A 25590-nucleotide genomic window follows, 5' to 3' on the forward strand; every position below is an offset into this window, starting at 1 on the left:
AAACAAAAAACAACAGATAATTTGAGACGGATGGAGTAGCAGTCAAACTTAAATTTTTAAAGCATAATTAATAAGGGTAATTTAGTATGTTTTACTCCTAACAAATAATTTCTTAAGGAAAGTGTCAAGTAAACAAGAGACAAGTAAAAAGGAATTGACGGAGTACCTTTTGCTCCCTACGTTTCATTTTACTTGGCCCCTTATACAAAAATTAGATTTTCTTTTTTACTTGCTAATTTTAGCAAATTAAGAGAGATTTATTATTTTCTTTCAATATTATCCTTATTATTAACTAACTATATAAAGTAATTGTAGTCAAAATTATAATTTCAAAGCATATTTAATAAGGATAATGTAGTAAAATCTATAGATAATATAAAGCTAGGCATAGAAAAGGTGTGTGATACCTCTCTTTGCCCAATGATCCTATTTATCTTTTTTCTTTTCTTTTTTTTTGGATTTTTCCTCTTATTTTCTCAATTATTTTATTTTAAAAAGTCATCTTCATAACTCACATTTCTTTATCTTAAGAAATTCTACTTAATTAGTATTAATAATGTCCTTAACTCTCAAGCCTAACTCTCAAGCCCATAACCCCAATTATTTAATTCTGCATTAAAATATCCAATGCCATCCGTTTCTTGTTTTGGAGAGAAATAGAATCAAGTTTTTTCTTCATATTTGCATCAATGTGCTTTAAGGTGCGGTGAATTCTAAAAGTTACTCTTTCTGTGCTCTGTATTACTTTGTTGGACTAGGGTTTTTTATATGCTATGTGTAGTCTATTGGTAGATTTTTTAAAATCTTATATTTTTTCTTCTCCTAATCTTACTAGCACTTTTGTTGCAGATGATTATGAAGATTAACACTTTGGGGTAGTTTCCAGAGAATCTTCTATATATTATTAAAAGTCGAGGAAAAAGCCCTCTCCTTAAGCCAAGTGGCATAACCAGAAAATGCCACATGTCACTTCTCAACTAATTACTATTAACTAATAACTAATTCAGCCATGTGGCGTGACCAGAAAAAGCCACATATAACTTATTACCTAATTAATTATTAACTAATTCAAAATATTGGGCATTCTCATAAAATATCTGTCTATACTGCAAAAAAAAAATTAAAAAGAAATAACTTTTCCAACGATCTCATTTATTCTAAATCACAGTTATCCATTTAAATTGAGTGCATCTCACTGGTTGATCCTAATAACAATAATTAAAAATAGATGCGAACACAGGTTTTCTTCACACACACAATTTTCAATAATTAATAAATGCTAACTATATCTTTAATAATTTAAAATAAAAGAAGAAAGATAAAAAAGGAAATAAAAGAAGTTATCCCAAAATAAACTACCCAAACCCCCATGAACGCTCCAAATGCATATTGTTGTGCACGTTCCCCATTTTCACATCTGCACACACACCACAAGTGCACGTCCCCACTCCCCAAATTGTAAATTCTAATTCTTTTTAATTACAAACTTAAGCAATTTGCTTAAGAATACTTTCTTTTTCTTAGTTATATTTTGAATTGATAGTGGGTAATTAGTTTTAAAAATAAAGATTTAAAATTTGAATTTAATACTTATAGTTTTGGAGATGGTTACAACTTCCCTATTTCATCCTAATTGTAGGAGTTCTCAAAGTTTTAGTCATTCAGAATTACTCTTACACATCAAGAAGAAGCCGGAAAGAAAAAAAAGAGCAATGGAAGTTGCAAAGACACGAAATCGAGGGAGTGAGGAACGATGCCTTTTGATTGGGGCTTCAGGGTGTTAAGAGCGATATCGTCGGATCTCATCCTGTTGAGTCTTCCTAGCACTCTACGAAGGTAAGGCAAGAGGAGATGAAGCCCAGCCGTTGGTGTTTGCAAGTATCTTCCTCTTCATTTGTCGATTTACATCCGGATATCTTCCTCTTTATCTGTTAGACTTACATCCGAATTAGCGCATTATATGTACTAACCTTTGTGTAATCTTTAACAGTTAATTCACAACCACATACTATCGCAAAATGACAATTGAACATGTTTCTTTTTTCTTATCTAACTCATGCTTCTTTTGAACATATGTCAGGACATTGGCTCCAACTACCTACATATTTTTGGTATCGGCTCTTCCAGTAATTGCTTTTGGATAACAATTGAGAAGAGATATAGATTCTTTTCACTATATTTTGAACTTCATTACTACATCAAAAGAAAAGTAACAAAATCAATGAATACTGTGGACTTATAATTTTGCATCTTAATTAGATGGGAGAGTCATGAAAACTTTGGTCTCAACAGTTGTATGTGGTATGATACGCTCCATATTCGGGGGAAAATAAACAATGCAGGATGTCAATGTAAGATTAAATAAAGCGAGAGGAGTAAGCGAAGATTAAATAAAGCGAGAGGAGTAAGATTAATAAGAAGTAAAGATCAATCAGTGAATCATTTAAATTTGAAAATTAATTTTGTTAAGCATATCCGGTCTTATCCATGATATAAAATTTTGGTAAAGAAATTACTGATTGACCAAAACAATTTTTTTAAGGGAATGCTGACACTCTTTTGCATCTTGTCCTAATCAACAATTTGTATACATATAAAAATCACATTGCCCATCCCCTACAAATCCTCTCTAATATTTTCTCTTTGATTTTTTATTCTCAGTAATGCTGACAGGGAATGCCTTGATGTAGCTTAATTAATCTCTATTGTACAGTTTTTTGCGCAAGAAACTGGATTGGCGAAAGGTTCATTAGATTGTGGTGATGCTGTTCAAATTCAGACTGAAGTGGCCGGTATGTGTTGTCCTTTCATGTGCATTAATTTGCAATTTGGCATGAATGCATAACTAATAAGTCACTACATAAAGTTTGTTGTTGATGATTGCCTCCTCATATTGAATCACGTTTCACTATATACTTGAGATGGATGTAATTTATCTTTCTTCTTGAACTAACAACTTCTGTAATCCTTTCTTCAAGTTATCTTTAGATAGGACAAGAAGTATCATGTTTAAAACCTGTTTAAAATCTCTTGGCAAGGTGAATTTTATTTTCACTTCAGTAAGTTGATGGATACAAAGTTATTTCCAAACTTCCAATTCTATTTTGCAGCAATTGGGCATTTTAGTTTTACTGAATAGTCAAATCATATTGTTGTTGTTTTGGTATTCTCTTATTTTCTTTCAAAAGTTCAATTATGTTAGTGAACTTGGAAGAATCTATATATTATTAAAATCTATATCTATATTTATTTATATATTATTAAAACGAGGATAGTTTGCCTTAGGATTTTGACAAGTGACAGCGTAGGAAAATGTCATGTGTTAGTTTAGGACAAAAATTAGTTAATTAGTTAACAATTAGTTAATACTTTTGAATTTGAATTTCAATGATAAGAAAATTAAACTAAACAAAAAAGGATATCTAAAGAAAACAAGGCAGCTCTTCCTTCATACGAGGGAAGTTAGGTGCTGCACGATGGAGTAGTGGACAATTCCCCACTAACTCCACTTCATGGATCAAAACCCCCTACGTCCCTTTTTTTAAAAAAAAAAAAAAGTGCTACCAATTACCACATGTTAGTAACTGCATAATTGCCTGAGAAAGGAGTCGAACTACAACAATAATCACAATTTTGCCAATGTGAGTCTAGATTAATTTTGCCTGTACCGAAGTATACAATCTTCATCCCTCTCTGTATGGCAAGTTGGCCAGTAACTTTTGACACATATTTTAAACAATCATAGATGCACTATGATTAATTTATGGGTTAATGAAGCGCATCCACTGTTGAATCTCTTTTTTTTTTTCTCCCTCACAAGAGTGTTCTTATGAACCTTCGAGATGAGCCTTGATTTGGGGATGCATGTCCACGTCCCTTTTTTTTTGCACTACACCACAATTAAAGGCATCGACACCTAATACGCAAGCACATTAGCACTTTTAGATATTGCTCTTATCCCTTTGCTAATTTTTTTTTTCATTTTTTTTTTTGTTTCAGATTTTTTGAGTGTTGACTTTGTGAGTCAACAATCGTTTTGCAGACTCGGGTACAATCTGATTCTGTGTATAATGTGATGAAATTTTTTTGTCCTGCAGTGTCTGATCAATAGGTATTAGGTAGGCATTGTTATTTTGAAAGTTTAAGTTGTCTATATGATCTTTACCACTAATGCATTTCGATATTTTAGGCATTTGCCAGTCACCAGATTATAGAAATGATAACATTAAATAAGAAATCAATTGCAGGAGTTGATTGAATGCTAAGAAATATGGTATCGGCAGGCTGAATAGAAGGAGAGGCTTACAAAGATCAAATATTTTAAACTATGCTTTATGGCTGAAATTTTAAAGAGCTTGATCTCCTTTCCTAGTGAAGCAGTGGTGATGAATTCTTTTTTTTTTTTTTCCTTTGGAATTTTGAAAAATGCATTTTTTTTTTTAACCTTTCTCTCTTTGTGCAATATTCATAATTGCCATATGATTGTGCTGTATGTAATTAAGGATAATTATATTTTTTTTCAACTTCAAAGTTGAGCTTTATTATATCATCTAGAATTTATTTTGGTTATTTTGATTTTAAGTGGTTTCCTATTTGGTTGAAGAACCTAAACACAGTCTTTAAAATATTTATACTTAATTAATAATAGCTCTAGCTGTTAAATTATAGAAAACACGCAGAGCTTGATGTGGTTAATTATCTCAAGTAATTGAATCCATTTTATAAGTTGTTTAATTGGATGAATGAAAAGAGAGCTTCTTTCGATATAAGTAGCTTTAAATTTTTTTGTATATACTTTCTGAATTAATATGGCTATTATTTTATTTATTCACTTATCTATTGTTGATGTTGTCTATAGTTTGCTAGGATGGAACTTTACTGGCGGCATACAATCTTTGATAGAGCATCTGGCACAAGAGTAAAGAACGAATAATATCGATAAAGAATAGTTTTATTTCAATATCAACTTTTAAACTCTGTTTATCTGAATGAATATATTGCATTAATGATATATAAAACTTAAATTTATTTGAATTTGAGATGTTTCTAAAGTTGAAGGATAAAACTTTTATCTAAAGTGTTTTTTGTGTGATAATGTTAGTGATATTGGATAAAACCTGAACATAAATCTTTTCTAAAAGAACCATAAAATGCATGTCTAACTTTTATTATTTTTTCTCAGGCATCATGAGGAAGCAGAAGAATTGGCATTTGCTTTTGCAAGATTTACACAAATTCTTGCAGCTATGCTAGATTTGGATATCGAGAGCTTGGCATTTGCTTTTGCAAGATTACACAAAAGGGAGGCTCCAAAATCAATTATTACATGGTAGCATTTCTGAAATTGGGAATCAATCTCATTTTTTTTTTCGTTTCGTGTCCTTCAAAAATATAATTTAACTATAAAAATTACATTAACAATACACATTGTTCTATTGATAGAAAAGGAATCAAATAAAAATGGTAGAATATACTAAGACTCTATGAAACAAAAATGTCATGAAAGTAGTAGTTTGCACTTGAAGGACAAAACAATTTGTACATTATTATCTATTTGTGGAGTCACAGCTATATTACCACTTCGAAATTACAGTAATTGGATGCCATCACTTCTACCATGTTTAATCGCTCACCAGTATCTTCATGTATCATTGTAAGTTTCTCAACTTTTTACTTCCTTTAACTTTGTGTACGTGCATGGAGAATAATGAATAATTAGTTTGATAATAATCTATTGTGTAAAGCTTTTATGGCTAGATAATTACTACGAATCAATGGCGGCTGCAAGAGAATTGGAAGTCATTGCCCTCTGTATATGTATGTTTATAGTGCATATCATCTCTGAGATGCTTAACGGTGACCTTCTTTTTCTGTTTTTTTCAATCATATTTTATACTTTGTTTTGGTTTCGGTTTCATTAGCTTGGAGGCAATGTATTTTATAGAAGGTTCACAATAAACAAAGCAAAGTGCAAAAAAAAGAAAAAGGAAAAAATATATTATTAAAGACATGTTTGGAGTACATCCACAATACTCGCTTTCAATTCCGTTATTTTCGGAGTACGTCCACAATAATCGTCAAGTTTGTGTTGCACCATCTTATTGTGATATTAGCCTATGGAGTATAAAAGATTGTATACTGTCTGATAAGCATTAGTAGCTACATATACCATAAAAAATTGTTAGTCTGTAATAAGATTGATCCAAAAAAAAAAAAAAATGAGAATATAAAATCTGAAATATGTCACACGTAGTTCATATACATATTTTATATTAGCTTTCTCCGCTCTTTTATTCTTTAAATCGGTCTGCGCATCGCGCGGGTACGTATACTAGTATGTTGTAATAGCATCGGCTTATGTAATGAGTCAAGTTTTGGTTAGCGGTTGTTTCTTTTTATAAGGTTAGTTTGCTTAAGCAGTTGGATTTATTTTCTCATACAAAATGCCCGCAGGTCTTATGAGTATTACCTTTTGTTATCTATCTTTTCATACCAAAAGCAATTGTAAACAATAAAATTCGCGTCGACAAAATAATAATCAAGACAAGAAAATATCGCAACAATCGTATTAATTGATTTCAAATATGAGTGTTACAATCTTTATGATTCCTCTGATTCATCTTTTCAATAATAAATTCAAGGGCTTTTGAGCTTGATCTTGGACTTGATGAATTTGATCTAGACTTGTAGTTGAATTCAAGGGCTTTTGAGCTTGATTTTGAACTTGATGAATTTGATCTTAACTTGTACTTGAATTCAAGAACTTTTGAGCTTGATCTTGAATCTTCGTTTTGATCTCTAGAACTTCTTGAGAAATACTTGAGTCCTTGAATGCTTTTAGCTTGTAGAGAAATATGCAGTGTTTGATCCATGAGCTCTTTACGCTTCTTGTTAGAATTTCTAATCCCTTTTCTGAATTATGAGGCCCCTATTTATAGTTGTAGGATGGAGGAGTTGTGATAAAGACGAACTCCTTTTGGCCTATCAGATTTCAGTTGACATGGCGATATTTGATTGGTCGGAACACGTCATTTGTACACGTGGCGCATCTTCATTGGCCTTTAATTTGACTAGGCATATTGCATCATTCTGACATGTGGCCTGATCCTATTGGATCCTTCGTTTAACTTGGCGTGCCACCTCATTTGACACATGGCACCAATAATGGGCCTCTTGAGCAAGACATCATCTTGGGCTTAATGAAATGGACTCGTCATTTATAGCCCAATTAAATGGGCTAGCCCAATAAAATTGGACCATTAATTAAATCCATAATTATTGGACTTAAATAATTAATCCAATTACATTAGCCTATTATTTATTTGAACTAATATATCTTGAATTTAATATAATCCAAATTATTTTTCGGATTTAATCCAACAATTTTTCATACTTACAAATGCCCCTTACTTCAAGTCTTAGCGGGTGTAGATTTATTGCTGGGAAAACTACGTATATATACATGTTAAGGAAAAATATTTACGAAACGTAACGATAGTTTTTCTTATTTACAAAACACAACGATATATTACGAAACATGACGGATTTTCATATATTTTTCGTTTTTTTATTTTTTTTCCAGAAAATATATTATTTAAAAAAAAATTAAAAAAATATTTTAATTTTTTTTAAAAAAAATATTATATATATATATATATATATATATATATATATTTTTATTTTTATTTTAAAATGATTTTATATTTTTTTTTTGCTCAAAGGCTTAAAAAATCACTTCAAATTTTTGTGTATGAAAAATGTATGAAATGTGTATGTGTGAGCGAAATTTTTAATATAATTTTCATATACAAAATTGTGAGCGAAAACTTTAAGCCTTGAATATTGTATGAAAGTTGTTACAATGTTGTTGTAGTTGTATTAATTTTCCAAAAACCTAATATGAACTTTATATATGAAAAATGTGAATGAAATTCTAAGTCTTGAGCGAGATATACACATTTCATACCATTCTCATGCATAAAATTTTGAGTGTAGAGTTTAAGCCTTAATCGAGATATACACATTTCATATGTTCTTCATACATAAAATTTAAGTAAACTTTTTAAGCCTTGAGCAAGATAGACGCATTTCATACACAAAAATTTAAGCGATTATTTGAAGTCTTGAATGTTGTATCAAAGTTGTATACAATGTTGTTGTAGTTGTATTAATTTTACAGAAATCTAACATGAACTTTATACACGAAAATGTGAGTGAAATTTTAAGACTTGAGCGAGATACAAATTTCATATTGTTTTCATACACACAATTTTAAGCAGATTTTTTAAGCCTTAAACGAGATATACACATTTCATGCACTAAATTTTGAGCAAACTTTTTAAGCCTTAAGCGAGATATACACATTTCATACCACTTTCATACATAAATTTTTGAGCGAAAAAAATATTTTAAAAAAAATTAAAAAAATAAAAAAATAATTTTGTAGTGTTATGTTTTGTAAATACAAAACGATATCACGTTTCGTAAATATTTCTTCTTAAGATGTATATATACGTAGTTGTCCCTTTATTGATCCCGGAGATTAGACTTGAAGTACACACTCCTCTTTCTAATCGGCCCATAAAAAGACAATTTGGACGTTACGGCCCATTGGTTCTAAAGAATTAAATTGAATAGTTTCCATATGAAACATGAATACGGTCAGCTTTGTAATTCAACTTCTGATACAACACCACTTAATTGAGTTCATGTCCAACACTAATTGTGTCCACCGACTCCATGCTGTTATAATACCCATCAAACAGAAGTTTCAGAATTCATAATCCAAGTTGCAAGATAGGAACTTTGCCAGCGTCATCCACGAGTTTTGGTTGTAGCCTAACCTTGTGAGTGGTGAGTAATCTCTCTTTTTCTTTTTTTCTTTTTTTCTTTTTTTAGGTTATTCTTGACTGTTGTTGATATAGAACAATGCATTCAACACCCTTTTTTTTTTCTTTTTTTTTTTCTTTTTTTTGCCTTTAACTTCACACATATTCAAGAATTGAACTTTTCTTTAAATGATGTGTCAATAAATAGCGATCCATGTGCTTTCTTTGTCCATGTATGACCTGCTATATATTTTGATTAGTAGCTAGGTACTTTTCATTTTTTTTATTTTTTTGGTTGTAGCAAGAACCAACTTTTTGGTGATCACTATGTCATGTGAACACATGCATGCCTTGCTTCCTCACCAGTCTCAACATTTGCAGACTTATATGTATATGTTTTGGAAGGGGATTAAGACTTGTTTTATGTTCCTTCTTTTCCAGTGAAAGCAGCTTCTTCTTTAGCTTCTTTAATTGCAAAATTTTTATGATATCTTTTGACTTGCCAACAGAGATGGATTTAGGATTTAAATTCTAGGGGTTCAACATCTTAAATTTTTAGCACTAAACCATTATATTTCTAAAGTTATGGGTTCATATCTACTATTTATTGTAATTTTAGTAATTTTTTACACATAAATTTATATCCCGCATCGAAAGTTTGGGGTTCAATTGAACCCCAAGTTATAGTGCTCCATCCGCCTCTGCTTGCCAATGACATAAAGTTGTGTTTCGTAAATCAACAGCCACCATACTTTGTGACTTGCATCTTCAATTTACTCTAAATTATGAATGGAAGCTAGTAGTTGTGGATATCCTTTTTAACAATTTTGTATCCTTTTAGCTGGCAAGAGGATTTGACACATCAACTTCATCTATCTTTTGACAACTAAGATATACCCGTACCTAGGTAAATATCTTTGTTTGTGTTTTCGCTTTCTTTCTTCCGTTTTAATTATTTTATAGGGAAATAAAACGAGGAACAACTTTCGTACTGTAGCGACAGCCGAAGTGCCCACTTCGACAGAATGCCCTTATCGGCGGAGTGTCCTTATTGACGGAATGCCCTTATCGACGGAGTGTCCTTATCGACGGATTGTCCTTATCAACGGAATGCCCTTATCAACAGAGTGTCCTTATCGACGGAATGCCCTTACTGATGGAGTGTCCTCATCGACAGAATGCCAATTTTGACGGAATACTCATATCGATCGAATGCCCATATCGACGGAGTGTCCTTATCGAAGGAATGCCTATTTTGACGAAGTACTCTTATCAGCGGAATGTCCATATTGACGGCTTGCCCTTATGATGGAATGTCCATATCGATGGAACTCTCATATCGACGGAATGCCTTTATCGACGGAGTACCCTTATCAATGGAATATTAAAGGACAAATCCACGACGCCAAATATCTATAGCGACGGATAGCAAAGGATAAATCCACGATGCCAAATATCCGTATCGACGGAATATCAAGCAGCAAATCAACGATGACAAATATCCATATCCACGGAATATCAGAGGACAAATTAGCGAAAAGGCCAGCTTAAGGTGCAAAAAGACTAACCTAGTCCACCTTAAGGCATGGGAATTTAGAGATCCTTTTAAGGATAAATCCACCAAAGGCCAGCTTAAGGTGCAAAGTGACTAAACTAGTCCACCTTAAGGCATGGAAATTTAGAGATCCTCTTAAGGATAAATCCGTCAAAGGCCAGCTTAAGATGCAAAGTGACTAAACTAGTCCACCATGAGGCTTGAAAATTTAGAGATCCTTTTAAGGATAAATCTGCCAAAGGCCAGCTTAGGGTGCAAAGGGACTAAATTAGTCCACCTTAAGGCATGAAAATTTGGAGATCCTTTGGCTTGAAGACTATACTTGGTGATCTTTGAAGGCTTCAACTTGGCACGTGGTGGATTTGAGATTCCAACTTGAAGACTCAACGGATTTGAAGACTTCAACTTGCAACATGGTGGTTTTGAAACTTCAACTTGAAGACTTGCTGGATTTTAAGACTTCAACATGCAGATATGGTGGATTTAAAACTTCAACTTGAAGACTATCGGATTTGAAGACTTCAACTTGCAGGCATGGTGGATTTAAAACTTCAACTTAAAGACTGACGGATTTAAAGACTTCATCTTGCAAGCATGGTGGATTTAAAACTTCAACTTGAAGACCGGCGGATTCGAAGACTTCAACTTGCAGACATGGTGGATTTCAAACTTCAACTTAAAGACTTGTCGTATCTTAAGACTTCAATTTGCGGACATGGTGGATTTAAAACTTTAACTTGAAGTCTGTCAGATTTGAAGACTTCAACTTGCAGATGTAGTGGCTTTGGCTTTAACTTGACGAGTTGGCAGATTTGAGGCGTTCAACTTGAAACTGACGGATTTGCAGTTATCAACTCGTTGATTTGACCACTTGCTAAAAGATTACAGTCATCCCATTAGAGAAATCCATTTTCCGTGGAGACTTCTCCCATAGGACCATTGGTATTTCGTGAAGGTCCAAATTTCAATAAGGATGCTTGTATGTACGATCTGCATGTGCCTTGTCAGGCGGATTTCATTCCATCATACTTCACTCAAACAACACACAGAGTTATGTGTTTTTTTTCTTAACTCATGAGACTGGGCTTAGAATGAAACTCTAAGCCGCCTACATACCTCGGTGAAGAGGATCAAGACATTCCGTAGTTTGAAAAATGAGTTTTTTTTTGTGTCCTAACTTTTGCCTAGGCCGCCTCTTGCCAGGTTTTCGACCTCGCGGACTTTTTTTGTGTCCTAACTTTTTCCTATGTCGCCTCTCACGAGGTTTTCAACCTAGCTGATATTTTTTTTGGGGTCGTACACAGTTTATACTCTTACAGGCCAGGAGTAACATGCAGTTTATGCTCGTACGTCAAGGAGCGTCATCTTGCTTCAAGGATAGTAATTCTTCAAGAACTTTGCATTGATAGGACCGATCCTCATGCCATCCGCATCAACAAGCTTGTAAGCACCACTTGAATATGTTTCTTGTACGATATATGGTCCATCTCATTTTGAGGTGAATTTGCCCCCAGACTTATGGAAAACGATGATGGGTCTACTTACTGCAAGGAATTGATCTCCAACTTGGAAGGACCTCAAGCGAACCTTTTTGTTGAGGGCACGAGATAGATGGCCTTGATAACATTCAATATTTTATTGAGCTTCCAGCTTTTTCTCATCAAGTGCTTCTAACTCTGCAAGACGCAATCGAGCATTTTCCTCTTCGGTGAGCCCTTCTTGAATAGCAAGTCATAAATAAGGTATTTGGCACTCAAGTGGTAAGACTGCTTCAACTCCATAAGCAAACAGGTATGGGGTTGCTTGCGTTGGTGTGTGGTAAGTCGTCCTATATGCCCACAAAGCTTTTTCCATTTGTTCATGCCAATCTCATTTGGACTTGGAGACTACTTCTTTAACAAGTTACACGGAGTCTTATTGAACGCTTCAGCTAGACCGTTGGTGGCAGCATGATACATAGAAGATTTACGCTGCTTGAAACCGAAGAGACACAAATCTTGTTCATCAATTTATTATCAAATGGCTTTCCATTGTCTGTTATTATGTAATGAGGAATGTCGAAGCAGTAGATGATATTTACTCAGATGAAGATCGCAATATTCTCCTTCTTCACTGCTTTAAGAGCGACAACTTTGGCCGATTTTGAGAAGTAATTGGTTGCAGCCAAGATGTACAAGTGTCCACCAGAAAATTTCGGCAACGGACCAACGACATCCAACCCCCAAGCGTCAAATGGCCAAGATGCGGCGGCCAATGTATAAAATTCGCATGAAACTGACAAGCCTTGCATCTTTGAGCATAGTCCAAGCAATCTTTCACCATTGTTGGCCAATAATATCTTATCCTTTTTATGTGGAAGTGGAGCTTTGGTCCATATTGATGTGATCCACATACTCTTGAATGTGCTTCTTGCAAAGCTTGGACTGCTTCATCCTTCCCCAAACATCGCAAGAGTACCCCCTAAAAAAATCTTCTATATAAAGTATCCTTGTTGTAAAGGAATCGAGGTGCACGACAACGAATTTCAGTTCTTCTTCTTGAGTCTTCTGGCAGTATCCCATAACTTAAGTAGTCAATGATGGGTTGTCACCAGTCTTCCTTCGCAGCTTCAAAAATAGCTACGAAATACTCAAGCTCATTTTCCACACCTTCATCCTTATTTGGTGGAGGTACTACCCATTTTTGGCAAATAGTCACTTATGTTTGATCTGGCAGAGTTAGCGTTGAAGCCAGAGCAGCTAAAGCCTCAGCTTTCTTATTTTCCTTCCTTAGAATGTGCTGAAGAGTCACATCACCAAGCCATCCTATCAACTTCTGAGCATAACCATGATAGGGGAGTAATTTGGGCTTCTTGACTTCATAGGTTCCCAAGATTTGATTGATAACCAATTGAGAGTCACCAAAGACTTATAACTGCAACTATTTCGTGTCAACTGCCATTTCAAGTCCAAGTATTAGTGCTTGATATTCAGCGATATTATTGGAGCAACATTATGTCAAAGTAAAGGAGTATGGTAGAACTTCTCCCATTCATCGTTTAGCTCCCAATCATGAGGTATCGGGTGATCCTCCAATTCCTGTCCTTTTACAGCCTTTTGAGGGATGTATGTAATCTCAAATTGTTGAAACTGGAGGTACCACCTTGCTAGTCGATCCCTGAGGACTGGTTTTAACATCACCAACTTGATGGGATTTGCTCTGGAAATAAGGTGAACACTATGAGCTTGAAAGTAGTGCTTCAACTTTTGAATCGAGAAGACTAGCGCCAAACACAACTTTTCAATTGGCGTGTAATTCAGCTCATTTGGTGTCATCATTCTGCTCAAGTAGTAAAGAGAATTTTCTTTCCCTTCACTATTCTCTTGGGCCAACAACGCTCCAACCGACCTTTCTTGTGCTGAAATGTATAGTATCAATGGTTTTCCAGGTACAGGGGCTACTAGAACTGGAGGCTTCATTAAATATGACTTGATATTATCAAAGGCATTAATACATGCTTCGTCCCACTTGAAAGGAGCGCCCTTCTTCATGAGGCGACTGAGTGGTTGGTACCTTCCAGCTAAATTCAAAATGAATCTCCTAATGTATGCTAGCTTCCCTTGGAGACTTTTTAACTCATGAATATTTCGAGGCTCGAACATTTTCAAAATCGCATCAACTTTGGCTTGATCAATTTTGATTCCTCAATGTCGAACAATGAGACTAAGAAATTTTTCAAAAGCAACTCCGAAGGTACATTTCAATGGATTCATTCGAAGCTGATATCTCCAAGGTCGCTCGAACACCATTCTCAGGTCTTGCAAGTGGTCGCTTCTCTTTCTTGATTTTACCACCAAATCATCTACATAGCATTCAACATTTTTGTGGAGCTAATCATCAAAGATATTCTATATAGCCCTTTGGTATGTGGCACCAGCATTTTTCAAATCGAAAGGCATCAGTTTGTAACAATAAATACCCTTGGGTGTACGAAATGCAGTAAGCTCTTTATCTTTTGGCTCCATGCGCATTTGGTTATAGCCGAATGAACCGTCCATGAAAGACATTGCCTCTAGCATCAATTATCAACTCTGGTATGGGAAGCGAGAAATCATCTTTAGGGCATGCATTGTTAAGATCCCTAAAGTCAATACAAACTCGAATTTGGACAGTCTTCTTCTTCACTGGAATGATACTCGAAATCCACATAGGGTATTTAACTTAATGAATAAAGCTAGCTTCAATGAGTTTGTTGACTTTATTTTCAATCGAAGGAACCAAATCTGGTCTAAAGTGCCTCTGGGCCTGCTTAGCAGAACGGGCACCATTCTTGACCGCCAGATAATGGACTGCTAGTTTAGGATCTAATCCAGGCATCTCTTTATAACTCTAAGCAATAACATCCCTATATTCTTTGAGTATTTCCATGTAAGTGTCTTCTTCATCAGCTGTTAGAAAAGCACTTAGGTAGGTGGGCCTTGGGTCTTCATCAGTACCGAGATTAACTTCTTTCCAGGAGTCTACTGTGGTCTTCATCCCTTCTTCAAGTTCCGAAGTAGCATCTCTAGCATCTTCATCCTCTTGAGGATCACTATCATTGAAAGATATGTGGTAACACGAAGAGATGTCCTCCAATTTCTCACCAACCTCCATATGAAATGAGGTATCTTGATCACTTTGTGTAGTAATATGATATGAAGAGCCTACACTTTCCTCATCTTTATAACGCTCCTTGGTATACACCACAATGTGAGACTTTGATTTTAGTACCTTTCCATATAAAACCACAAGGTTTGTTTGTCGCCTCATTCTAGAAAGAATCAAACTTTGTATGTCCCTCTAGGTTCTAGGCAAAGCGAGCGTTTTCACGTTTTGATAATTTCTGTGGAACTTGTTCTTCTTCTTCTTCTTCATCTTCAACGGCCCTAATCTCTCAAACACAGAAGCTTCTGCGGTCGACTTTCAAACCGATTAAACACTGAAGGCTTTTTGTTGGAAGCAACAGACTCATCCTTCACAGTGATGTAGTTGGTACTTGCCCTTCTTATGGATATGCGAACTGGCGGAGGTTGTTTGTATCCCAAACCTTCACGTGATTACATCATGGTAGCTCCTGATGGAAGTTTCCCTAACTTTGATGGCTCGTTGGGGTTGTACCCAGCTTTGACAAATAACTTGTAAGCATTTGGATCAAAGTCTTCATTTGTATGTTTTGTAGGGAGTGCCATATTTTGTGGCGGATTCTGAGCCACGAAGTCTCCAAGTAGCTTTGAGAACAAATTTATCACGTCAATTTATCTGATAGGAAGAGTTAGCCCCCCTGGCACATTCCCTTGAGTTTTAGATGGTTGACATTCCTCTTTCTTCACCTTTGGAACATAGCGGAGCACGAGAGTTGCCTTTTTCTTCTTCAAAGACACGATGTTCCCTTTATTCTGACTGGAGTGCGGCACCTCAGCACCAACTTCAGCTTTTTCAATAGTCTCATCAGCTCCTTTAGTTGCGATCTTATCACTCTTGGTCGTTACGATGTCATATACTTTTACTTCTTTCACAATGTAGTTCTTCAAGTAGAACATCGCATCGACGAAGGGTGACTTAGCTTCAGTAAAGGCTTATAATCAACAACTATCTTCTTTTCGACACTGCCTTCGAGATACTTCAAACATTGATAGTAGGAGGATGCGACAACTTTGTTCTCGTATATCCATGGCCTGCCAAGCAACATATTGTATAAAGTCTTTGCGTCGATGACATGCATCCATGCACTTGATCGCAAATCTTTGATGGTGATATCTAATTTGATAGCACCTATAGCTTGTTGCCCACTGATTGAATCCTTGTATCATCAAGCTTCTTTCGTAAAAGTTCCTCAGTTGTGATACCAAGTTCCTTCATTGTGCGAATAGGAAGAATGTTAACTCCAGATCCATCATCTATCAATATTCTATTTAATCTCTTCTCGAAGGCATAACCCATCATGTACAAAGGATGATTGTGTAGTGTTTCACCGAGTAGAAGATCGTTATCCGTGAATGTGATTCTTGTATCACATGCGTGTACCTCTTGAAAAATATATTCAACAGGCTTTTTAGATGACGATAGTGACAACGTTGATAAGCTTTCATCCTTTGCTTCTTCTTTATCAGTATTGAAGCATGATGCCTCAATGTTGTCTCGAGCAGTCTTATTGCAGAACTAACTTGGTAGGAATTTCTCCAAAGTCACGGGACGTCGTGGTTCTTGGTGATAGTTCACCTCTACTTTTTCTTTCTTCGGATGCTCAACCGATTTTTGCTTCCTTGGTCTTCTAACCATCTTCTTCCTAGTTGGTTGTTTAGATGATTCTTTTTGTGGACTTGTTTTACAGCGTCTCCGCCTAGTCACCAGAATCCAACTTCATCATCGGCTTCATCAACTTGGGTTTTATCTTCCTCCAATGGTCATTCCTCATGTTCTTCAAAGCTGCGCATATGGACCGGATCGAGAGAACCAAAAGTGATAGAGACTTGATTCAAACTTGCCTTCTCATCGTCAAGCAGAATCTTGTTTTCATTAGCCAAATGCATAACTTTGTCCTTGAAAACAAAGCACTTCTCAAGAGGGTGACCCACAAGCCGATGATACTTGCAATAGTTTGCGTCGTTTGTTCTTCTAGCTTCATTGGGTCGCTTCATCTCTGGTAACTCAATGAGCTTCAGCTCAAGTAGTTCATCAAAAATTTCAGGGACATCAGAATCCAGGAAGGGGTACTCTTTCTTGCATCTTTTTCAAGGTCGACTTTCGGCTTGTGTTGTCTTGAAAGGAAGTTGCTTTCATACTCTGCTTCTTGCTCACCTTCGTAGTAAACTTTACAGGCGAGACATTGACGTTTATGGATTCTTTGTTGTCACTCTTGGGAACGAACTTGTTCCATCTCTTGGGTTCCTGCTTGTCCTTTCCTTTACGAGGGTCGTAGACAGGCATTACTTCATTTCTAGTAGAAGACATGCTCAACTCCATGTCATGAGCACGAGTAGGATTCAAGGGCTTGAAGCTTGATCTTGAATCTTCGTCTTGATCTCTAGAACTTCTAGAGAAATACTTAAGTGCTTGAATGCTTGTAGCTTGTCGAGAAATATGCAGCATTTGATCCATGAGCTCTCTATGGCTTCTTGTTAGAATTTCTGGTCCCTTTTCTGAATTATGAGGCCACTATGTATGGTTGTAGGATGGAGGAGTTGTGATTAGGACGAACTTCCTTCGGCCAATCAAATTTTAGTTGACATGGCGATATTTGATTGGTCGGAACACGTCACTTGTGCACGTGACGCATCTTCATTGGCCTTTGATTTGACTAGGCATGCTGCATCATTCTGACATGTGGCCATATCCTATTGGATCCTTCGTTTGACTTGGCGTGCCACCTCATTTGACACATGGCACCAATAATGGGCCTCTTGGGCAAGACATCATCTTGGGCTTAATGAAATGGGCTCATCATTTATAGCCCAATTAAATGGGCTAGCTCAATAAAATCGGACCATTAATTAAAACCATATTTATTGGACTTAAATAATTAATCCAATTACATTAGCCTATTATTTATTTGAACTAATATATCTTGAATTTAATATAATCCAAGTTATTTTTCTGATTTAATCCAACAAATTTTCCGTACTTGCAGCAATACGAGACATAACATGCAGCAGGTAAGTTTTTGAGAATAAGGCAATAAAGAAGGATCTTACCCGAGATACAGTTCAAATTGGAATGTCATCTTTGGTATTTTCTATTCTTTTATCTATAAAATTATGAGTTTTCTTCTTCTTCAACTATTCTAGCATTCTTCTTGGCAGCACCTTTTTTTCCTTTTTTTCCATTTCATGCAACAATTCTTTACTTTTAATACCGGATTGACATACGAACATTGGGCTCTAACTATCACCATTTGAGAGAAACTTTTTGTATGTATGAGGTAGTTCTTCTGTCCTCTTCAACTCACAATCATAGCATTCTCTAACGATTTTATTTGCTTAGTTAAATATCCCTTAGAATGTAAAATTAGTTTGTAGTTTTCAAAATACATTTTAATTGATAAGAAAGTTTTTTATTAATCAAGAGAAAAATAAATTTTGGTACTTTTCATAAAATTAGTAAAAGTAGAAAGATTATTTTAAGGAAAGATAATAATAGTTACTGATTTTGCGGAGGAATTGAATAAGTAAAGGTGAAAAAGAAAAAAAAAAGGGGGGGGGGGGGAGAGAGCGGGGAAAAGGGAAAATCAGGAAATAATGTTCGAATGATACAAAGAAGGGTAGGATTACAACAACAACAACATACCCAGTAAACTCCCACAATGTGGAAGGGTAGGAATACCTGAACGAAATTTATTAAGATGACAAACAATAGGGGAAAAGACAAGAAAAAGAAGGATAGATAATCAAGAAAATGACAAAAAAGGAAAAGGGAGATTTAAAAGATGTAAGGTATTGAAAATATGATCAAAGAATTATTTTGATTTTTCTTAATTAAATTCCTAAAATTATGAAACTAATTTAACTTAAAACTATTTAATGGAAACATTAACAAAATAATTAAGACCGGAGGGTCAAAATTAAAGAGGGTTATTTCCTTGATATTGAATTTGTTGAGCTGCGTTTTCTTTTTTCAATTGTATCAACCTTGAAAATGTAATTAGAAAAACAAATAGTGTTGGTTGAAGAATAGAGAAAAGATAAAATTAATCCATCGGGTTTGATATTTTTAATTATTATCTTTTAACAATAATCATTTTGCCATTTTTAATTTTCTTTAATGACTGCACGAAGCGCGGACAAATTCACTAGTACCTAATAAATAGCTTGTTAAGGATAGTGCCAAGTCAACAAGCTTGAAGTAAAGTAAAACGAACGGAGTACTATATTTGTTATTATACAAGTTGATAAAATTCATGTAACTTTAGAGTCATAGTTTCATTTCTAATCAAAACATTTATTAGGTCTTACTAATTAGTACCTCATATTCTTGTCTTTGAGTGTATTTAGTATGAAGAAAATTTCATGAAAATTATTTAAAAAATATTTTCCAGGAAAATAAGCGTGTTGTTTACTTATTTTCTTATCTTCGGTACATAAGCAAAAAATTATTATGCTAAAACCATTTGTATATAACCTTGATAATTACTATGGGAGGTGGGTGTGGGGTGTGCGGTGTGGGGCGGGGGTTGCTGGGGATGGGCCTACTGTGGTGGAGGTGTATTAAAAGGTGGGGAGGACGCAATAAATGTAGAAGCCACTTGTGGAACTTGACTTTCCTACTTCTATTAGGGAAGTCATTTTCCTCATTTTTAAGAAACTTATTTTTCTAGAGAAAATATATTTTAAAATTTTTGACCAACTAAACATGAAAAAATTGAAAAACATTTTGCTTCATATCGAACACACCCTTTATTTGTTTTAAACCTTCCAAATTTTGCTTCTTTAGGGATTATGGAATCTTGTGTCACTTTGTATTTATTAATTCTTCTTCCATCCTCATAAATAATTTATTCTTTAAAAATTATTATGTGACTAATTTTTTTTAATAATTATGAAGACTGACCAACAAGACATGATTAATGTGTCACTAGATTACATTAATTATGCAATAGAAAAGCATGACATAACTTATACTTTTAATCAAATTTACTAATTTTTTATCATAAGTTTGAGTCCGGACTTAGCACGGACCTCATGCAACTAGTATTTATCAATATAGACATCATTGACCTAACTATTAATAAATGACACATCTAGACCATTTCACACAAATATGACCCTTACATCTTTAACAAAGGTGTTCATGGTCCGAGATGGTATTGAAAATCCGGTTCGATAATTTCGATTTTTGACTTTTAAAAATATTATATTATTATCGTACCAGATTAATTTGATATGGTTTGCTATTTTTAAAATTAATTTTGGTAATGTGCGATAAAATAAGTCGGTAGCTGTAGTTTGTGCAATTTCGACTTACATACAATAGATAATTATGATTTCAACTTTAAAGAAAACATCTCAACAATATATATTAACACCTTACACATACAAAATATACAAAAAACCAAAATCAATTTTCTTCGTTGACTAATTATCACAGAAAGGATATTCCAATCAAGAAAAGATATTGCTATAAAAATTACGTTAATCTAACAAGTAAGAAACAAAATGTAAACAACGCTAACAAAAATCAAAACCAAAATCAAAAACAACAAAAAAAGAAAGAATACCTAAGATTAAGTTGGATGTCTGAACAAAAAATACTATGAAAATTTCCGAGATGACACTAAAAGAAATTTGATTTATGACTATTTTATTATTTAATTTATAAACATTTGTTTATTTCTTCAAATATATAATTATATTATAAGTTTAAAATATTTTCTGATCACTTAAATTTAGAATTTTATATATTTTATTAGCTTATATTTAGATTAAAAATATAATAATATTATATCATAAAGTGTATATATATATATATATATATATATTGATCTATATGTATTTAAATTAAATATTTCAGTATGATATTTGTATTTGGTTTTTTTTTTTTTCCATAGTGAAACTGCGATACCGAAATGTTTTGTTTCGATTATACCAAAGCATGAAATTAGGGACCAAATGTTCAAATTAGGTCATTTGTTATGGACCAAAGCTTAAAAAGCCAGAAAAACCAAAACGGCGTCGTTAGTTGTGTGAGCAAAAGGGCAAAGAAAGAAGAGAAGTCAGTATTATTAGATAGATTGTAGATTTAGGTGAGAGGATTTGGTAAAAATGGTGAAAGTTGCAACTTTCTTTGCTATGTCTTTAGGAGCCTTTGCTTTTTGGCAAACTATGGATAAAATCCATGTTTGGATCGCTCTTCATCAGGATGAAAAGGTAATTTCCTAGTTTTCTTTTTGTTCTTTTCTTTATAGGAGGAAATGGCTAAATGGTTTTGGATCTGGATCGTAATTTCTTTCTTCAACTTGTTCAGTTGCAATTTACATATTTGAAAATTCCATAAAAGCTACTGTAAGTCACCGTGATTAATAATTTATAACATTTAAAACACATATGAAAAATTACGATCAAAGAATAACTAGTTTGACTCGCGAAAAACGAAAAGTGTCAAACAATTTGGGACAGAGGGATTAGTATTTTTGCTCTGTATTTTGTGAAGATCAGATTTTTTTTTTTCGTTGACATTCAGATTTATGGTGTTCTCTGAAAGGAATTTATGATATTATTGTGTATAATCTACAGACACTAGAATAGCTTGAAGCATTTGCTGTTTTCCAATTGTTAAAAGAAAGAAACTTTGTGATGTTGTTGCTTTATATGTTGCTAGTTTCCATATATTGTTGGGGGGTTTTGCGGAGGTTACTCATCTATGGCTATAACAACAACAACAACATACCCAGTGTGATTCCACAAGTGGGGTCTAGGGAGGGTAAAGTGTACACAGACCTTACCCCTACCTTCCAAGGTAGGGAGGCTGTTTCCGTGGCGTAATATTTTATGCTGGGCTGTGTATTTTTGAAAATTTCCCATTTAGAAGATACTAGTATTCTTACTCTGTATTTCGTAAACGTAAGATTTTTGTTGACATTCAGATTTATGGTGATTTCCGAAAGGAATTTATGATATTATTGTGTATAATCTACAGACGCTAGAATAGCTTGAAGCATTTGCTGTTTCCGAATTATCAAAAGAAAGAAACTTTGCAAATGTTGTCGCGGAGGATGCTCGTAGTTTAGTTGCTTAATAAGAGCCAGTGACATTCTCTTTCTTTTTGGGGAACTTAGGTGAAAACCTCATGAATTTGGAGATATATTATATTAGAATGTTGAACTGTTATCTCGTGCAAAGTATTATGACAAGCTATTCTATGAAGCTGTGAGAAAGAGTGAAGAGCATAGACTTAGAGACGCTACAGGAGCAGCAATGAATCAGTTTGCAACTGATTTATGCTAGTAGATCTACAACACCCTTGATAAGATGATTGATGAAATTTGTAGGGAGAGGAAGAATGATCGACACATGGTATTCATTGACCTTAGAAGTGCGTTACAAACTGGCCCAAACACCATGATTATACCAACGTCCTTTGTAGGTGCTGGAGAAAAGAATTCCTGTCAAATATATAAATGTCACAAGTGTGAGAACTGTGGTAGGAGATATATGTTTACCTTAGTTATGGATGAACTACCTAATAGTTTACAAGTTGAGGTATATTGCATGTTGTTGTAGACTATGTTGTGTTAATTGATAAACTAGTGAGCATGTCAACCAGAAGCTTGAAATTGTGGAGAAACAATCTAGAGATTAAGGGTCTTAAGATAAGTTGAAGTAAGATAAGATATATGCCCTGCAAGTTTAGCCAGCATAAGACGAGTGAAATTGTGGTGAGATTAAATGGGATTGAAATGCCTAAATGCGAACAGTTCATATATCTAGGTTTTATGTTCCAAGAGAATTGTATGATAGATAATGATGTAACACATAGAATTAAAAAACATGGTAGAAAAAAGAAAAGCACCAGCGAAGTATTATTTGAGGAAGATACCTATCGAAGTGACAGCCAAGTCCTATGAAAGGGCTGTGGAGGCAACAATATTTTATGGTAATGAACCTCTAAGATCCAGCATATCCACAACCACAAGGTTGGTGCTGTAGAAATGCAAATATTAAGATGGATTTCTAATCAAAAACAAAAAATGCTAAGATGGATGTGCTATCCTACAAGATTAGAAATGATCACATCGACAGAGATGAGAGGAGATCATGTGATGGTTTGATTGTGTCATACATAGACCTCAAGATCCATCGCTTTAGAAGCCACGATGAAAAGAAGTTGTCTAGAAAGACCTACAATCTCTTGGAATTCATACAAATGTACAAAAGATAGAGCTCAATGGAAGAAAACTATTCATATAAGTGATATAACTAGTTGAATGTAAGGCTTCATCTTGTTGATACGCTCACATTAGTCGAATATTTGCTAGGAATCATCTTAATCTTCTTGGAGGATTTGTATGTCAGTAGAAAATGTAGAAAAATATATAGAATGGATAGCCTTGTTTATTAAATATTGGAATGCGACAAGTCTAAATAGAGTGAAATGAATAGTGAAGATTCATATAGCCGACCCCAGCTAGCTTGGGATTGGGCTTAATAGTTGCTTTTGTTGTTCTATTTAATACTAATAAATATAAATGACCTATTAAATGCTTGTCTTTGATAGTCCTTATTGGTTTCTCGAATTTATCTTTTTGACAGATATTTAGGGTTCATGTTTTCTTGTAACTTTGGATTTTTGGGGGGAGTATAGACTTTCTAACTTTCAGATTTATGGGTTCTTTGAAGGAAAGTATGTTAAATTATTGTGTTAATCTTGTAAGCACATGCTAGAAACTTCGAATCTTGAAAAAGACTTGGCAATGTTGTTGCTTTACTTGTATGTTGTTTTTATTATTTTATTTTTTTTATTTTATTTTATTTTATTATTTTTATTTTTTTTGTGGGGGAGGGAGACTTTTATAATCCAGATGCTTGGAAAGAACTAGTATACTTACTGATGTTTTCCTTTTCTTCTTGAGGACCTCCTTAGTGAAAGCCTTGAAAATTTTGATTAAGGAGTAGATAACAAGTATTATTCATCCCATCCAAGTGTTGTCGGTTCTCTTGCATACCATTACCGACCTGCACCTTCATGTACTTGAAAACTTGTCACTTTTTGACTTGCATGATCAAAGTACTCGCAGGATGTCCCAACAAAAATCTTGAGAGGCAATATCCTAATATTTGCTTTGTTGTCCTTTTAGCTTAAAGGTGTATCCATGGTACAGGCTCTTAGTAGAAGACCCATGTTTGTGATCATTTTCTTTTGGAGTCCTTTTGAAGCCGAGATTGACGATTGATACCTTCATAAGGCCATTGGCAGAGTATTCTTAAGAAGAAAATAGTTCATTGCAGAAATACTGCCCACATCCCCAGTGAACAATTCAAAATGCTAATCAACAATCCTTATGGTAAAAGTACAGGACAAGAAATAGGCTTTTATTATTCTTACTCCTGCTCTATCACTGGCAAATCCACTTGAACTTTGGATTAAAGTGTATATCGATTTGTCCAGAAGTTACCAGTTTTGGTGTCAAGTACGTAGTACATATAGAACTGACAACATCAGGTTTTCTGCTAGCCAAAGTGTTATCAGTGTGAATGGATCTTGGGGAGTCTTCTGCTGACTGATATGACAAAGGTCTTTTACTACTACAATTAGGGGCTTGTTGAAACCATATGCCTACCTCACTCGTGTACGACAAAATTGTCTATTTTATCAAAATTGTAGTATGCCTTTTCTTGTCATTTCTTTTTCTTTCTTTTTTTCATTTTTTCTGTATCCTTTTTGCTTAAAATGTTGATGACGATATGAGTTTGGCTAACTGCAGCAAGAGAGAATGGAGAAGGAAGCAGATATCAGAAGAATGAGAGCACAGCTAATCAGAGAAAACAAAGAGCGGGAATCTCTTGCCTAAACTGCCAAGAATTGCAAACCTAGTGGCATTCAATTCAACAATTTATTTTTGCTGTCTTTTTGAATGTTTCTGGACTTCTGCTTCTATTCCAAATTTCCATAAAAATCATGTAATGATGGTCATGAATGTCTTCAATGTACTCTAGTTTGGACCTCAGCACTCTGCTGTCAGTAGCATGATTATGCTTGCACTGTTAAACCTGTGGCTACTTTTAATCCGACAATAAATACCATTATTTTTTGGTTTTGTTGGAGTAAATTATGGTGAATTGCAATTTGTTGGTTATTCTTGCAGATCCAGTGGAACTTGTACACTTTCCTCTCACATCCTCAATGTTTTTGCTGTTAAACTTAAAGACAGGTTAATACTCAAGGCTGTTAGTTTGTGCAATTCATGTGTTTGGTTGGTTCCAGATACTGGTGATTTTGGGGAAAAAAGAACTGCTAATCTTGTTTGTGCTAGCAGTGAAAGTTGCCTAGTCTGAGAAAACATCTATACAGTGTTGGTTACACTCAGGAATGCTTCTTAGCGTGTCTTCTTTTCCGTAGTCATGCTTGCTTTGTTTGTTCAAGACAACTATAAAGGTGTCCTTGCTTGGCTGTAATGATTCTCCTTCGATGCGAGACTGATTAAATTAGCATTTATTTTTGATATTTTTCTACTATTTGCTGCCTGAATCTTTTTGATTA

The 25590-nt window shown here is 34.4% G+C and overlaps 1 protein-coding gene and 1 long non-coding RNA gene across 2 annotated transcripts; both read left to right on the forward strand.

Moving 5' to 3' along the window:
* Positions 1-969: 969 nt before the first annotated feature.
* On the forward strand, positions 970-5995 carry LOC132066606 (uncharacterized). Its single transcript, XR_009416874.1, has 4 exons — positions 970-2792; positions 2989-3038; positions 4000-4118; positions 5183-5995. It is a non-coding gene; the product is annotated as an uncharacterized LOC132066606 (long non-coding RNA).
* Positions 5996-21053: 15058 nt separating this feature from the next.
* LOC132067212 (uncharacterized) lies at positions 21054-25147 on the forward strand. The gene is made up of 2 exons (XM_059460369.1): positions 21054-21260; positions 24815-25147. The coding sequence occupies exons 1-2, from the start codon at positions 21156-21158 to the stop codon at positions 24899-24901; spliced, it is 192 nt and encodes a 63-aa protein (XP_059316352.1). The 5' UTR covers positions 21054-21155; the 3' UTR covers positions 24902-25147.
* The last annotated feature ends 443 nt before the right edge of the window (positions 25148-25590 follow it).

The sequence above is a fragment of the Lycium ferocissimum genome, chromosome 8 (assembly GCF_029784015.1).
Source record: "Lycium ferocissimum isolate CSIRO_LF1 chromosome 8, AGI_CSIRO_Lferr_CH_V1, whole genome shotgun sequence".
In the NCBI taxonomy this organism is placed as follows: domain Eukaryota; kingdom Viridiplantae; phylum Streptophyta; class Magnoliopsida; order Solanales; family Solanaceae; genus Lycium; species Lycium ferocissimum.